This window comes from Sus scrofa, chromosome 4 (assembly GCF_054392235.1).
Source record: "Sus scrofa isolate SSC_HxYL_T2T_F1_AM1 chromosome 4, Sscrofa_HxYL_maternal_Yorkshire_Landrace_v2.0, whole genome shotgun sequence".
NCBI classification, from domain to species: domain Eukaryota; kingdom Metazoa; phylum Chordata; class Mammalia; order Artiodactyla; family Suidae; genus Sus; species Sus scrofa.
Window position 1 is genome coordinate 18,669,888 of NC_139386.1, and position 13,865 is coordinate 18,683,752.

The window sequence follows — 13,865 nt, forward strand, 5'->3', positions numbered from 1 at the left end:
TGTCTTTTTAGGGCCACACCAGTGGCACATGGAAGCTTCCAGGCGAGGAGTCAAATCGGAGCTGTAGCCGCTGGCCTATGCCATGGCCACAGCAACACGGGATCCAAGCTGGCTCTCATGGATACTAGTCGAGTTCGTTAACCACTGAGCCACAACGGGAACGCCCTCACTTTATTTTTTAACTTGACCCATGGGCTATTTAGAATTGTGTTATTTGATTTCCAAATATTTAAAGTATTTCTCAAAATTTCTTTCTGTTGCCAATTTCTAATTTAATTCCATTGCAACTAGAGAATGCGCTGTGTATTATTTCTACCCTTTTAAACTTACTGAGCCTTATTTAATGGCCTAACATATATATGGTCTCTCCTAAAGAATGTTCTATATGTGCTTGAAGAGAACAAGTATGTTGTTGAGTGGTATGTTTAATAAATGTTAATACAGTAAATTGGCTGATTGTGTTCACTACTGAAATCCTAGCACCTAGTATAATGCCCTAAACACAGCAGACACACAATAAATATATGCTGACTGAAAGAATACTTTGTCTCTGACACTGAAATCTCTATCAAAATCTTTATCCAAGTCCTTTATCTTTTCTCAAGATGAAAATTCTTTACAGATCAGTTACCACTGAGTCATTTTAACTTAGTTTCAGCTCACTATTTTGACATATCACTTTTATCACACTGATTTGAGTATGAAAAAGGCACAAGCTTCCTTAATTCATAACACTTCATTAGTCCTTATTAATAATTTCCTCCCGGTACCTTCAAAATGTTTCCTTTCAAAAGAATTCCAATTAAAAAAAAAAATAAGGCAACAACAAACCTCATGATTGTAAAATGATCAGGGAGGACCTGTAGATAGACTTAGGTGGAAATTCTGATTTCCCCCTGTGATCTTAGAGAAGTTTCTCGATTTCTCTGTACCTAAGCTTTTTCATTTATAATAAAAAGGCAATAATCAACATCCAATTCTTTGACAAGTTCACAAAACATCTCTGTGAACATATGGTAAGATCAGCTCTTTTCATTATACAACTGGATTTTCTTTCTTTTGTCTTTTTTTTTTTTTTTTTTTTGGCCATTTCTTGGGCTGTTCCTGTGGCATATGGAGGTTCCCAGGCTAGGGGTCTAATCGGAGCTGTAGCTGACAGCCTACGCCAGAGCCACAGCAACGTGGGATCTGAGCTGCGTCTGTGACCTACACCACAGCTCACAGCAATGCCGGATCGTTAACCCACTGAGCAAGGGCAGGGATTGAACCCACAACCTCATGGTTCCCAGTCAGATTCATTAACCACTGTGCCACGACGGGAACTGGATTTTCAATACAGGTTTTAAATATAGAAGCTTTTCTTCAGAAATGTTATAGGGTTTAATTGTGTTTGTTGATACAGTTTACATTTTTCTCTGTTCCATAATACTTTCTGGGTATTTAATTGTAAAATCATTCTTTTGATACTCTTAAATTTAAGCATATTTCAAACTGGGCAAAGTTTTTCTATTTTAGACCAAGCCACATGAACCACTGATATTTAACAATTTTTGATATACAAATATAGCAATACCATATGGTTCAAACTAATACATATGTATTATGTATTATCCTTCCCTTTGTTTCATCGAGGGATGGTACATTAAATGCAAGAAACCAATAAAAACTGGAGCACAAATTTTGCTTCACATTGCAGTCCATTCAAAGTCTTTCTTTACTTTCCCTTTCCCAGACATCAGTTATTACTAATTGGAAATACACTATATATTTCACTTTTTAGTTAGCAAATATTTTTCAGTACCTATTAAGTGTCAGGCACTGTTCCAGGCACTGAGAATAAAGGAATGAATAAAAGTAAAAAAAAAACTTTCTCTTGTCCTTTCTCACTTCTACTGAGAGAAACAGACACACATTTAGTATATTAGATGGTGCTAAGTACTAAGAAGAAAGAGTAGAGCTGGGAAGATGGAAATAATGTCAGGAGAAGACTCTTTGCAATTTTAGATGAGATGGCAAAAATTAGGACCCGAGTAGCAAAGTGACTTTAGGGTAAATGTTCCCCAAAACTGAGAGACCTAGCCATATGGCTGTCTAGGATATGAACTAAACATATTCACCTCCACTATCATGTAAACTCCCCAAGGGCAAGTTCTTTGTTCAATTTACTGCTGGCTCAGCATGTTAAACAGTGCCTACTACATTGTAGGTACTCAATAAACATATCTGTTGAAAAGCTGATTATTTCATGCATATACAGACAATATGTATAAATGCTGACATTCACACACCAGGAGTTGCTGTTTGTATTACAGATGGCAGCATAACAACCTCTGTACACCTTCTTTTTCTTCTGTAACATCCCTTGGGATTTTTTTCTAGCTGGTTGCTACTATATACAATGTCATAATAAGTAAGATCGTGTTACTTTTCAGTATCTATTTTCTATGTTACAGTGTAAGTTTCAGGAGAGGAGGAGCCATGTCTGCCTTGCTCACCACCAACCCACAGATTATAACACTGTGTCTGATGTATAGTAGCTACTCAATCTACAAAAAAATGAACCAAAGCTATGACTGACTGACTGAATGAATAACAAGATAATGAAGGCATAAAATCAAGAAACAGTATAACGTTTACTCTGGAAGATACGGGACATGTGAGGCAACGGTAGAGAACAATGGGCATAATTCAGTAGATTACGGAGAAATGGTCTTGATTTATGAGGCTGATCTGATAGATAGTTCATATCTTACCTGGTAGCCAGAGTGGCTATTAGAAGTAGCAATATGAATAGAATATGAAGTTTTCCTATGTAAGAGCTATCAAACCTTTCGCACTAGCTAACACCTGGCTACTCTTTAGAAAAGAAGTTCTGTCAATGGGATAAATAATTTCCCCTACAGAAAGGGTTATGGGTAGAAGAGAACTTAATAATCAACTGTCTTCTTTAATTGTTTCTACTTCTAAGATTAAAAAAAATACCCTAAAGTGTCAGCTTAATCAGCTCTTAATGATACAGACTAATCAGTAATCAACAATCCAGCTTTGAAAACTTTCATGTGATGTACATGTCTAATTATTATTCAGAAGTTACCAATATTAATCCCCAAATTTCAAGAGGTGATAATTTAAAAAAAATCAAATCAAGTCACATGGTAAGGTATTTTTTTAAAGTTGCAATGAAAATCATGTTAAAAAAAAAACAAACTAAGAATATATCAAAATAAATAAATTATCTTGGAAAAAACTACAAGGGGAAAAATAAATAATGAGCTGACCAGAACATACTCAAGTTTGGTTAGGAGATGCCATTATTCAATTCATATTAATAAGTCTTAAACATATATAATGTTGAGAAATAGATAAATATTATCCTGGGATTTCATGTAGCATAGTGAAATTGACTCTACTACCACCCAGTAAATCTATTTCTGATTTTGCTTTAACATCTGCCAAAGTCACCAGGTATATACTTATTCCCTGTGAGCTGAGAAGGGTTAAGGCTGCATTTCTTCATGAATTAGTATAGAGCAAGAGGCTACATTAACGACACCTTTTTCTGCAGGAAGTTTTGCTAAACTCTTAAGCTATGACAGATCATACACCCTGGAAGCATCCTCCACTTCACTTTTACCCTGCTGGCTAAACAGATTTATGATGATTTTTCAAAGTGCCTTTCTCACTTGATTATACATTTCACAAAGAAGAGGGCAATGCAAGTGTAAGAATCCTATTTGAGTCCTTTATTTCCCACACCTTGCACCATACTCTAAGACACAACGAATGGTATTTTCATGCTGATGTTAACGATTATAACTCTTTAAGGTCTTTCAATTACCATTTATTAAACAATTTTCTAACTTTTCCTCTACTTTAACTTAAATTCAGGTATTTCAAGAGGTTCTGTCCTTGGTTCTCTTCTCTAGTCAAGTTGTCTGTTTTTTTTTCAATCACCCGTAAGGTTTCCGCTATTACCTTTACACACCCATGGTGAGCTTTGACACAGGTGGTCTCCCAGTATCCAGACTCTTGTATAGTCACTTCCCTCTTGAATCTAAGCCATTCTTGTTGAGTAGATTTAAATAACAGAACACAGCAGAAGTGACACTTGGCCAGTTTGGGAACCAAGCCTTAAAAAGTCCCGGCAGCCTCAATTTTTATACATTTTGGAATCTTGAGTCACCATGTAAAAATTCCAGCTAACCTGCTACAGAGATCCCAAGAAAAAAGCATGAAGCAAGGAAAAGGCATTGGGACTACACGGAAAGAGAAAGACCATTGTCCCTGTAGCCATCTGAGCCCAACTTCAAACAACCTCCAAGCTCAGCGCAGCCATGTATAAATGACCGCTGGTAAGATCAGGAGAACCAACCAGCTACACTTAGCTCTAACTACAGAAATATGTTTGCTCTTTTAAGCCACTTAGTTTTTAGGGTGGTGTGGTATAGAACAGATAAACAAAAGAGCTGGTAAACTAAAAATCTAAACCACCCACCCTGACCACTCTCTAGAGACATAGATCTAAATTTCACACTCTAGATTTATCCATGTAGATACTATCTGCATTTCAAATTCAACATTCGCTAAAATAGATTTCAATATCTAACCTATCTCCTATAAAGTACTGTAATAAGCTATTCATTTTAAAAGTATATTTCTCAGAATTCTAGGGCTCTAGAGTATCTCTAGAAATTTATTTTAGAACAATCCAAGTAGATATGTTTCAATTCTAGTTCTTAGTCCCATCTTATAATGGGTCACGAAAACTAATCATAAGCTCAAGATCAAATTATTTTCCAATTAAAACATAAAACACTTAATACTGAAAGTACAAAGGAAATACTTTATTTATTTATTTGTCTTTTTTTGTCTTTTTAGGGCCGCACCTGCAGCATATGGAGGTTCCCAGGACAGGGGTCTAATCAGAGCTACAGCTGCCAGCCTATGCCGGAGCCACAGCAATGCCAGATCCGAGCCACGTCTGCAACCTACACCATAGCTCACGGCAACGCCGGGATCCTTAACCCACTGAGCAAGGCCAGTGATGGAACCCGAAACCTCATGGTTCCTAGTCGGATTCCTTTCCTCTGCGCCACCATGGGAACTCTAAAGGAAATACTTCAGTTATGGGACTTCGGATAAGTAACTTGAATATTCTGACCCACAATTACTTCATGAAATACTAGTTAGGATTTAAATAACCTGATTTTACATTAGAAATTAATGACATCCTGAATGTAACAGATTATTAGAGAGACAACACCGTGCAATGATTAAGAAACAGTGTCTGGTTTCGAATTTGCGGAGAACTTACAGGGCTACTAACTGGCAGAGCAGGATCTGAACCAAGATTCTGCCAGTTAATAGCTCTATAACGTCTCTAAGTCCCAATTTCCTCATCTGTTAAATGCGTATAAATATAAGTTTATAAGGTTATTATAAACATTAAATGAATTAAGATTTCTAATGTACTTAGAATACTGCACAGCATACAAAAACTATTAAATAAAATAAAATTTCTTCAGAAAACTATAATCATAAGCTTTTTTTTTTTTTTTTTTTGTCTTTTTGCTATTTCTTTGGGCCGCTTCTGCGGCATATGGAGGTTCCCAGGCTAGGGGTCTAATCGGAGCTGTAGCCGCTGGCCTACGCCAGAGCCACAGCAACGCGGGATCCGAGCCGCGTCTGCAACCTACACCACAGTTCACAGCAACGCCAGATCGTTAACCCACTGAGCAAGGGCAGGGACCGAACCGGCCGCCTCATGGTTCCTAGTCGGATTCGTTAACCACTGCGCCATGACGGGAACTCCCGTAAGTTTGTTTTTTTAACATACCATATAATAAATTAACCACTTTATTTCCATAAATTTTATTCCTGAAATGTCTCAGGGAACCCATTTTTAATATAATTAGCTATCTAATTAACCAAAATTTCTGCTTCTAGAACACTGATATTTTATGAATAAGGTTGTACTTATGTTGTAGTAGGTTGTCAGATAAATAAAAATTTTTAAATGATGTGGGTCCTTTTTATTTATTTATTTTTCTTTTTAGGGCAGCATATGTGGCATATGGAAGTTCCCAGGCTAGGGGCTGAATCAGAGCTGCAGCTGCCAGCCTATGCCACAGATACAGAAATGCCAGATCTAGGCCACATCTGCGATCTACACCACAGCTTGCAGCAATGCCAGATCCTTAATCTACTGAATAAGGCCAGGGATCGAACCAATAGCAACATGGATATTAGTCAGGTTCTTAACCCACTAAGCCACAACGGGAACTCCTGGGTCATTTTTAATCAGTAGTAATAAATATTATATTTTCTCATAAAGAAATGTTATCTCCATTTCAAATTTGATAAATACATTATTTATGTTGCACCAGTAAAACTTAAAAATGTACTGCTTACCGCTGATTGTTTTAGGCTTTTTAGCTACATATTCCTTCCATTTTCTTGAACTGAGTTGGTTGGGAGGAGGAATAAGTATGCTACTAATTGTACATGGCAATACAAAAAGAGCACCAACCTGCATAAAACAGAACATATTTTTAGTGACTGCACATTAATTCAACTCTAAAATAGTGTCATCTGACAATTTTCCACTCATATTTCACCTACGTAACACGTATTTAGTAACACTCTCTAAGACTTCATCTATAAAAATTAAAAAAACCAAGGCCAAAAAACAGAGAAAAGTATTCAAAGCTACAAGCATTCCTTTTCCTTCCACTAACTCATATTAACTCTGAAAACCTTATTCACAATACTTAATTGAAGTTTAGGTTGTGGCTGTAAATTTCTTTGCAAATCTGCAAATCAAATTCTATTCTTAAAAGATTTTGTCATACTCAGCCATGATTTTATAATCTTTTGACTTGATGGATTATTGCTCTGGCTTCAAAATTAAAATCTAAAGGCAATTTTATTTGTTTGTTTGTTTGTTTTAAGTCATTTTGGTCGCACCTACAGCACGCAGAAGCTCAGGAGCAGGGATCAAACCTGCCCCACAGCAGTGACAAAGCTGCACCATCTGGGAACTCCTAAAAGCAATTTTAAAACTTTTGTTCCTAGATAGAAAAGACTTAATGTTAAAAGATATAAAATTCAGAGAAACCATGAATCATATGCCAGAAAACATACAGCAGCTTCTAACTGATTTACGAGCAAAACTCAACTTATTCATCTTTGTATTCCCAGGACTGGGCACACAGATGTTCACTAAATATTTGTTCTCCCAAACCCACCATAATATATTTAGGTAAATTTCTAGTTTGATTAAGCACTGAATAAAATAAACTGCAACTCTGAAAGCTATATTTTGCCTGTTATTTTAGAAATGTAAGCTGTAAAATCAGCACATCCCAATAAATATATATTTTAACTTTGGGGAAATTTAGGCAGGACATTTGCAATAGATCTCAAATCTAACACAAAATCACTTTTAACTGTCCTACATAGATAGATGGATTATATGAGATATGTAATACAAAGCTAATTAATACTTTTAATTACTATTTTTACTTATATATTCTATTAGGTGTAAAATAAGGAAGGTAAAATTAAATATGCTTATTTTTTATTATAGCCAAAACCTTTTTTAAATCAAATGTATTTTACATAGCAAAGCATTAGACATTAAAAATAAAATTATTTAGCAATAGAAAATAATCATTAACTATAAAAGATATATGCTTAATTTTCTAAACACTAAGTCCCAGTTCTTCCTTCTTGCATAAGTAAGACTTCTTAGCCCAAAATGCAGGACAAACCTGCCTGGCCGAAAAGCTAGACAAAGCAGCAATGTGAGTATGCCAGATCAGGGCCCAGTTACAGCTTAACAATTATATAACTGTTTATAATTACAGTTACAGCTTAACAATATAGAGATGCTAAATGCAGTTCAATGCATTACTTAAAACTTGATATAATGTATCCTGGCCTATCAGCTAAAGAAGTGACCACATTTCTGAGACAGCTTATTTTTTTTAATGGCTGCACCTGTGGCCTATGGAAGTTCCTGGGCCAGGGATTGAATCCAAGCCACAGCTGAGACCTCTGCCACAGGTAAGGCACAGTGAACCAAGCTGCTGCAGTCAGATTCTTCACCCACCATGCCACAATAGGAACTCTGAGAAAGCCTATTTTCAAAAATAAAAATAAGCATTTCTAAATCCCATAAGCTGTAATTCCCTACAAAACAAATGTATTTCAATCGTTTATACTACATTTACAGCAAACTTGGATTCTGAAAACGTGTTCTCACTCATACACTAATCATTAGATATACTGAGACTTAAGGATGATCTATTCCAGAATTTATTTTTTCCTTCTAGGGGCTCACCTGTGGCATAGGGAAGTTCTCAGGCTACAGGCTGAATTATAGCTTCAGCTGCTAGTCTAACACAAGCTCAGTGCTCAACCCACTGAGCAAGGCCAGGAATTGAACCCTCATCCTCATGGATACTAGTTTGGTCCTTAAGCCACTGAGCCACAATGGGAACTCCCCTATTCCAGAGTTTAAAAGCCAAATATTTCAAACCTGAGTTTCAAAATCTTGATGCAATCTTTTCAGCAGGCAAACCCCAAACAAACCAGCACTATGGTAATCATGTTTTTAGCCTTATAAATTCTCCTCTTAAAAAAAAATATTCCCTGGCCATAAGATTAATAGATATTATGGTTCCCAAACAACGGGATCTTGTCTTTATTTAATCTAATAAAACAAGTTTCCCTCCAAAAGGCTTATTCTTATTCAGGGGCAACATTTTTTTTAAGCTCAATAGTGGTCTTAGAATCACATAAATCACTAGAATTGAGGCACTATGACAGCTTCCTAAGGTGGGACCTTGCCCACTCTATTCTCTCCAGTACTTGCAACAAGCAACTGGCAGGCAGTCCAAAAATAAAAGTTGAATAAATAAATGATTATTTCACAGAATAAGCAGGTAATTCAATTTTTTTCAAAAATGTAAAAGACTAATTTTGACCCAATGTAAAAGGAAAATGAGCCACTTCACATTGAGAGATACATTAGCCAAATGACATATGTTTCTAAAATGTATCCCTTTTGCTGCATTAAAGTAGGAACACATACTTAAAGTTCCATTTATTTGTCCCTTACTGATAAAATATAGCCCATTTTTTATAGTCATTGTCCAAGAAGCAATAACAATGACAACCTAATACAACAAATTTAAAATAAAACAAGTGAAAACACAACATTAATACATATCAATAGTTTAGCTTTCTTCTTGGATTAGTCAAAAAACTGTTAAATAAAATTTCTTCAGAAAACTGTAATAACAAAATTTTTTTGTATACCATATAATAAATTAACCACTTTATTTTCATAAATTTTATTCCTGAAATGTCTCTAAGGAACCCATGTTCAATATTAATTAGCTATCTAATTAACCAAAATTTCTGATATTTTATGAATGAATAAGGTTGTATTTACTTTATGTTGCAGTAGGTTGTTAAATAAATAAAAATTTTAAAATGATGCGGGTCCTTTTTATTTATTTATTTTTTCTTTTTAGGGTGGCATATGCAGCATACAGAAGTTGTTAGTAAATTAAAAAAAAAAAACTGTTTTTGACTTTAGATGATTCCACTGAAAGTTCTTTATGTTGTAGTTAAAAATTTTAAATATACCAATATTATCATATCATTGTTTCATATATATATATAAACCTACTGAAATAGCTAAAAATCTTCTAAACATCACCAGAATTAAAGAAGAAAAACTTTCAGCTTACAAATTAGTGAAAATTTAAACACTTTTTTCATTTCCACCTACCTATTCTACCATGAAAAAGATAATGAAAGCATACAAATATCTCTCTACAGAATTGAAATTAGATGTGAAAGGAGTCGGCTAATAATAATCTCATGTGTTCTAAAATTTTAAAACTTAAAAGCAATTACCAATTATGAAGCTTATTTCTGAAAATCTTTTCTAAAAGAAAATATCACTTCATGACTGCAGAGGACTTTGGAGTTATTATGAAAAGTCCAATTTATCTTAATATGTATTAGGACCAAAACCATGTTATTAGGGAAACTAAACCCTCACACAAAAGCAGATTTTTAAAAATACACTCCCTTTTCTCACACATCCATAAATGTTAAGTTAAAAACAGAACAAAAAGAACACCCATACCTTGCCATTCAGAGAAGAAATCTGCTCCAACAGCAACTTCGAATTCTGTTTGGTATTGTTTTTTGTCAACCCTCTGTACTAAAGAGTTAAAGAAACAATGGAACAGTAACTGTGAAATAATTCTAGTCCCTAAAATGAGTTTGATTCTCCAATTCACAGGGTGCTTCAATTAATTTATTAAAAATTTTAACTGTAGGAACTCACAATTACTCCTTTCCTGAAGGATAATTAGTTTTCTGACTTTGAAAATATACCAAGAGACAGTGCTACTAGGAATGGCATTACTATAAACTATTAGAACAAGAATGTGTAAAAACTGGAGCTTTTGAAAAAAATTCCAGGACACTATGCTGGTGTTTGATTTTCCACCACCAACAAATTCTTTTTATACAAAATATTTGGCTCTTAGTTGCAACTTCTTAGATATATTTCCTTAAAACAGAGTCTAAAATATGTTAATATTTGCAGATATATGTGATAGTATTCACATTTACTTAAGTATTTAAAAAGATACAGTGGACGGGCACTTACATAGCCACCCTGCCAAAAGCAAGAGAAACATCTGAACATTCCAGTAGCATACAAATTATCTGGGTTTTCTTCAGATTCCTTACATTTCTCCCTCTTCCCTAGCCCATAAGTAACGAGTAACAATTCCAGGAAGTCTTCTGCCTTTTCTAGAGGCATAAACATAGTAGCTGACAAAGGATGTTTTTTCGCTAGTTGTACAACTTCTCTTAAAACAATGGCAGTGAAAAGTATACTGCTATTATAAAAAAGGAAACAACAAAAGTATGGTCATCTCTTTAAGTGGTGGTACCAGGAAACACTGTACTTGACACAGAACATCGGGTTTATAATGAACATGTAAATGAAAAGGATACAACTCAAATTCAATGTCCGACATATAGCAGGAAGGCAGATCTGATAACATTATCATCTGCACAAATTCTAAAGCAGGGCCATAATAATGAAAAACCTGTAAGAGAAATTAAAATTATGTAATACTTTACTAAAAATAAAAGTGAATAATCTTTAAAATGGGTCTTAAGAAGTAGGTATGTATCCGTTATACAAGCCAAATGCTTAATCCTCTATAGCCAACAAGAATTTCTTCCATTTCAACTCTACCCTTTGAGAGTGGAGAGAGAGACATGGCAATTCCTTAGTAACGGAAAAGAGTTTTAACAGGAAGAAAATGATTTTGGAAAAGAGACAAGCAGCAGAGACAAGAGTTCTCAACGTTCCTGTTTATCTTTGGCAAGACAGGTGAGCCAAGAGGCTAGGATGTTGAGGAGGGTGTGCAAAACTGAGAATGAGAGAAAACACACTCTAGGATGAACAGTGACTGGCATGCTGAGACTTTTTTGTTTTAAAGAAAAAAGTCCCTGGAGGAAATACTGTCGTAATTAAAGAGAGAACTAGTGAAGCCAAGAATATATATTAACAAAGAAAGTTCCACTCAGAGACATAAAATTCAATATTTCTTTGGGTAGAGTCAAAAACTAGTCTAAGAGTGAGCTAGTTAAGGAGGCATTTCAAGTTGGGGCTAGAGTGCCTCACAAGAAGGACAAAGAAAAGCAAACACATCTTCAAACAACACACAGTTTTAAACCTGGAGAAAGCTGAGCAATTTCACCATATATGATTATGTGCACGTATGTGTATGTCTACTATACCATACTTCCTTCAAACTGAGTCTTAGGAAAGTCACAAAGTAAAGATCAAATCAAAGGTGGTTTCTGGAGTTCCCATCGTGGCTCAGTGGTTAATGAATCTGACTAGCAACCATGAGCTTGCGGGTTCGATCCCTGGCCTTGCTCAGTGGGTTAAGGATCCAGTGTTGCCTTGAGCTGTGGTGTAGGTTGCAGACACAGCTCGGATCCAGAGTTGCTGTGGCTCTGGTGTAGGCCGGGGGCTAGAGCTCCCATTCGACCCCTAGCCTGGGAACCTCCACATGCCACAGGAGCGGCCCAAGAAATGGCAAAAAGACAAAAAAAATAAAAATAAAAAAATAAAAAAGGTGGTTTCAGGTCTATACTGATCTAAAGTTAGGATCATTCCATTTTTAAAATAATCCAAAACAATGATAGTCTTGCCTCTGTTCAATAGTGATAACAGAGTAATTTAGGCACTTAATTATAATTACAATTAAAATTATGCAAGTGAGCATGTTTAAGCACATATATTACTAATGTTAATTGAAGATTCAAACATATCTTGTAGGAATAAAATATTCATGAATGGATGATTACAAAATAAATTAAATATACATTACCTTTGGCAAAATACTCTTATCCTTTGATGCTATTATCTTTTTGTCAAGAAAGCAAGTTTTTAAATTAGATGTACTAAAATTCTTAGCAGTGACTCCCTTTAAACAAAATTCAGGAAAACTAATTTCACACCCAAACTGGAAAGAAACCAAGAGAACACAGTTACAGGCAGCATGAAATGAGTTACAAAGATTAACACATCTTATTGTAATGTAAAAGCTGAGGGGAACACCATATATAAATTCGTGTTTGATGCCTTAGCTCAAAATGCAATTCTTCCACTTATGTACACATCATTCATATTTCAACTTCACACATGAATTGTTCATGAAAAGCTCTCCTTGGCCTTTCACTAGCCCCTAAGAGTCTCTTAAGTCTGTTCTCTTCAATCATAGAACCAAACCATCCCCTTCACAGTATCAGTATCTGCTTTCTACTAGTCTGCAAGTTCTATAAAAATAGAACTTTTCTGAGAAAGTAGAATAGTTTGTTTCATCTACTACTGGGTCCTTAGGGCCGTGCCACACACAATATAAGTTATTGGTGAGAAGGTCAATTCCTGCTGAAGCAGGGTAGTAACAGTAATGCTAACAACAATAGCTCACACTTACTGAGGCGTTACTTTGTGCTTTAAATAATTTAATCCTCACCAAAAAATCTATGAAGTAGTACTCTTATGCCTATCTTACAGACGGAGATAACCATGCCACCAAGAGGCTAAATATTACCTAACATGTCACACAAAACTAACAAGAAATAGAGCTGGGATTTAAGGCAGGCAATCAAACTCTAGAATCTATGTCTGTAATCCCTATGATGCACCTAGGCTAAAAGCTATTCTCCACCAAAAAAAAAAAAAAAGAAAAGAGAAAAAAAAACGGATTTCAAGTTTAAATGCAGCCTGTGAAGATACAGACATTTAATTTCCTATCCATAACAGAATAAAAGAATACAGAACCCTGCCATTATTTGTCTGTGTGTAGACATGCCATTTCAAAAAATGTATACAAAAGCAATTCTTCTAGCTAACTTCATCCTGCATACTCCTAGCAGACTATAGTGGTGTCTCCACTAAAACCACTTGCAGAGAAGGTTTATCTGCAGATTAAATTTTCCCAAGATAAGGAAGAGCTAGCATGCAAATCAACAGGAAGGACTCAGTCACATTAATTCCTGTGGTCTTATTCGAGGTTTTATTAAACCATAATTAAGGGTGAATTGAAAAGGATGAAAAAGCCTAGTAATTAGTGCAATAAATCTTTATAGGAATGCAAGGTGTTACTTATACTTCTACACAAACATCAAGAAACTTTGTTTCAGTTCTGCCTATAGACAAAAATACATAAAAATACAAGGAATGCTTATTTCAGCACGGATACAATGTCAAAAATCACTAAACATTCATTCACAGTAAGAGATTTCTT

At 35.2% G+C, this 13,865-nt stretch overlaps 1 protein-coding gene across 9 annotated transcripts in view; it reads right to left on the reverse strand.

Moving 5' to 3' along the window:
• The window catches only part of MTBP (MDM2 binding protein), a 103,837-nt gene that overhangs the window by 78,913 nt on the left and 11,059 nt on the right, over positions 1-13,865 (reverse strand). For all 9 annotated transcript variants that reach the window (XR_014843438.1, XR_014843439.1, XR_014843441.1 and 6 more), the window contains exons 8-11: positions 12,444-12,578; positions 11,050-11,144; positions 10,166-10,238; positions 6,412-6,529 (exon numbers count right to left, since the gene is read on the reverse strand). Coding sequence is in view for 3 of the 9 variants with exons in the window: in XM_021088982.2 (XP_020944641.2) it covers positions 6,412-6,529; positions 10,166-10,238; positions 11,050-11,144; positions 12,444-12,578 (421 nt within the window). In the remaining 6 variants the exon portion in view is untranslated. The remainder of the gene's footprint in view (positions 1-6,411; positions 6,530-10,165; positions 10,239-11,049; positions 11,145-12,443; positions 12,579-13,865) is intronic.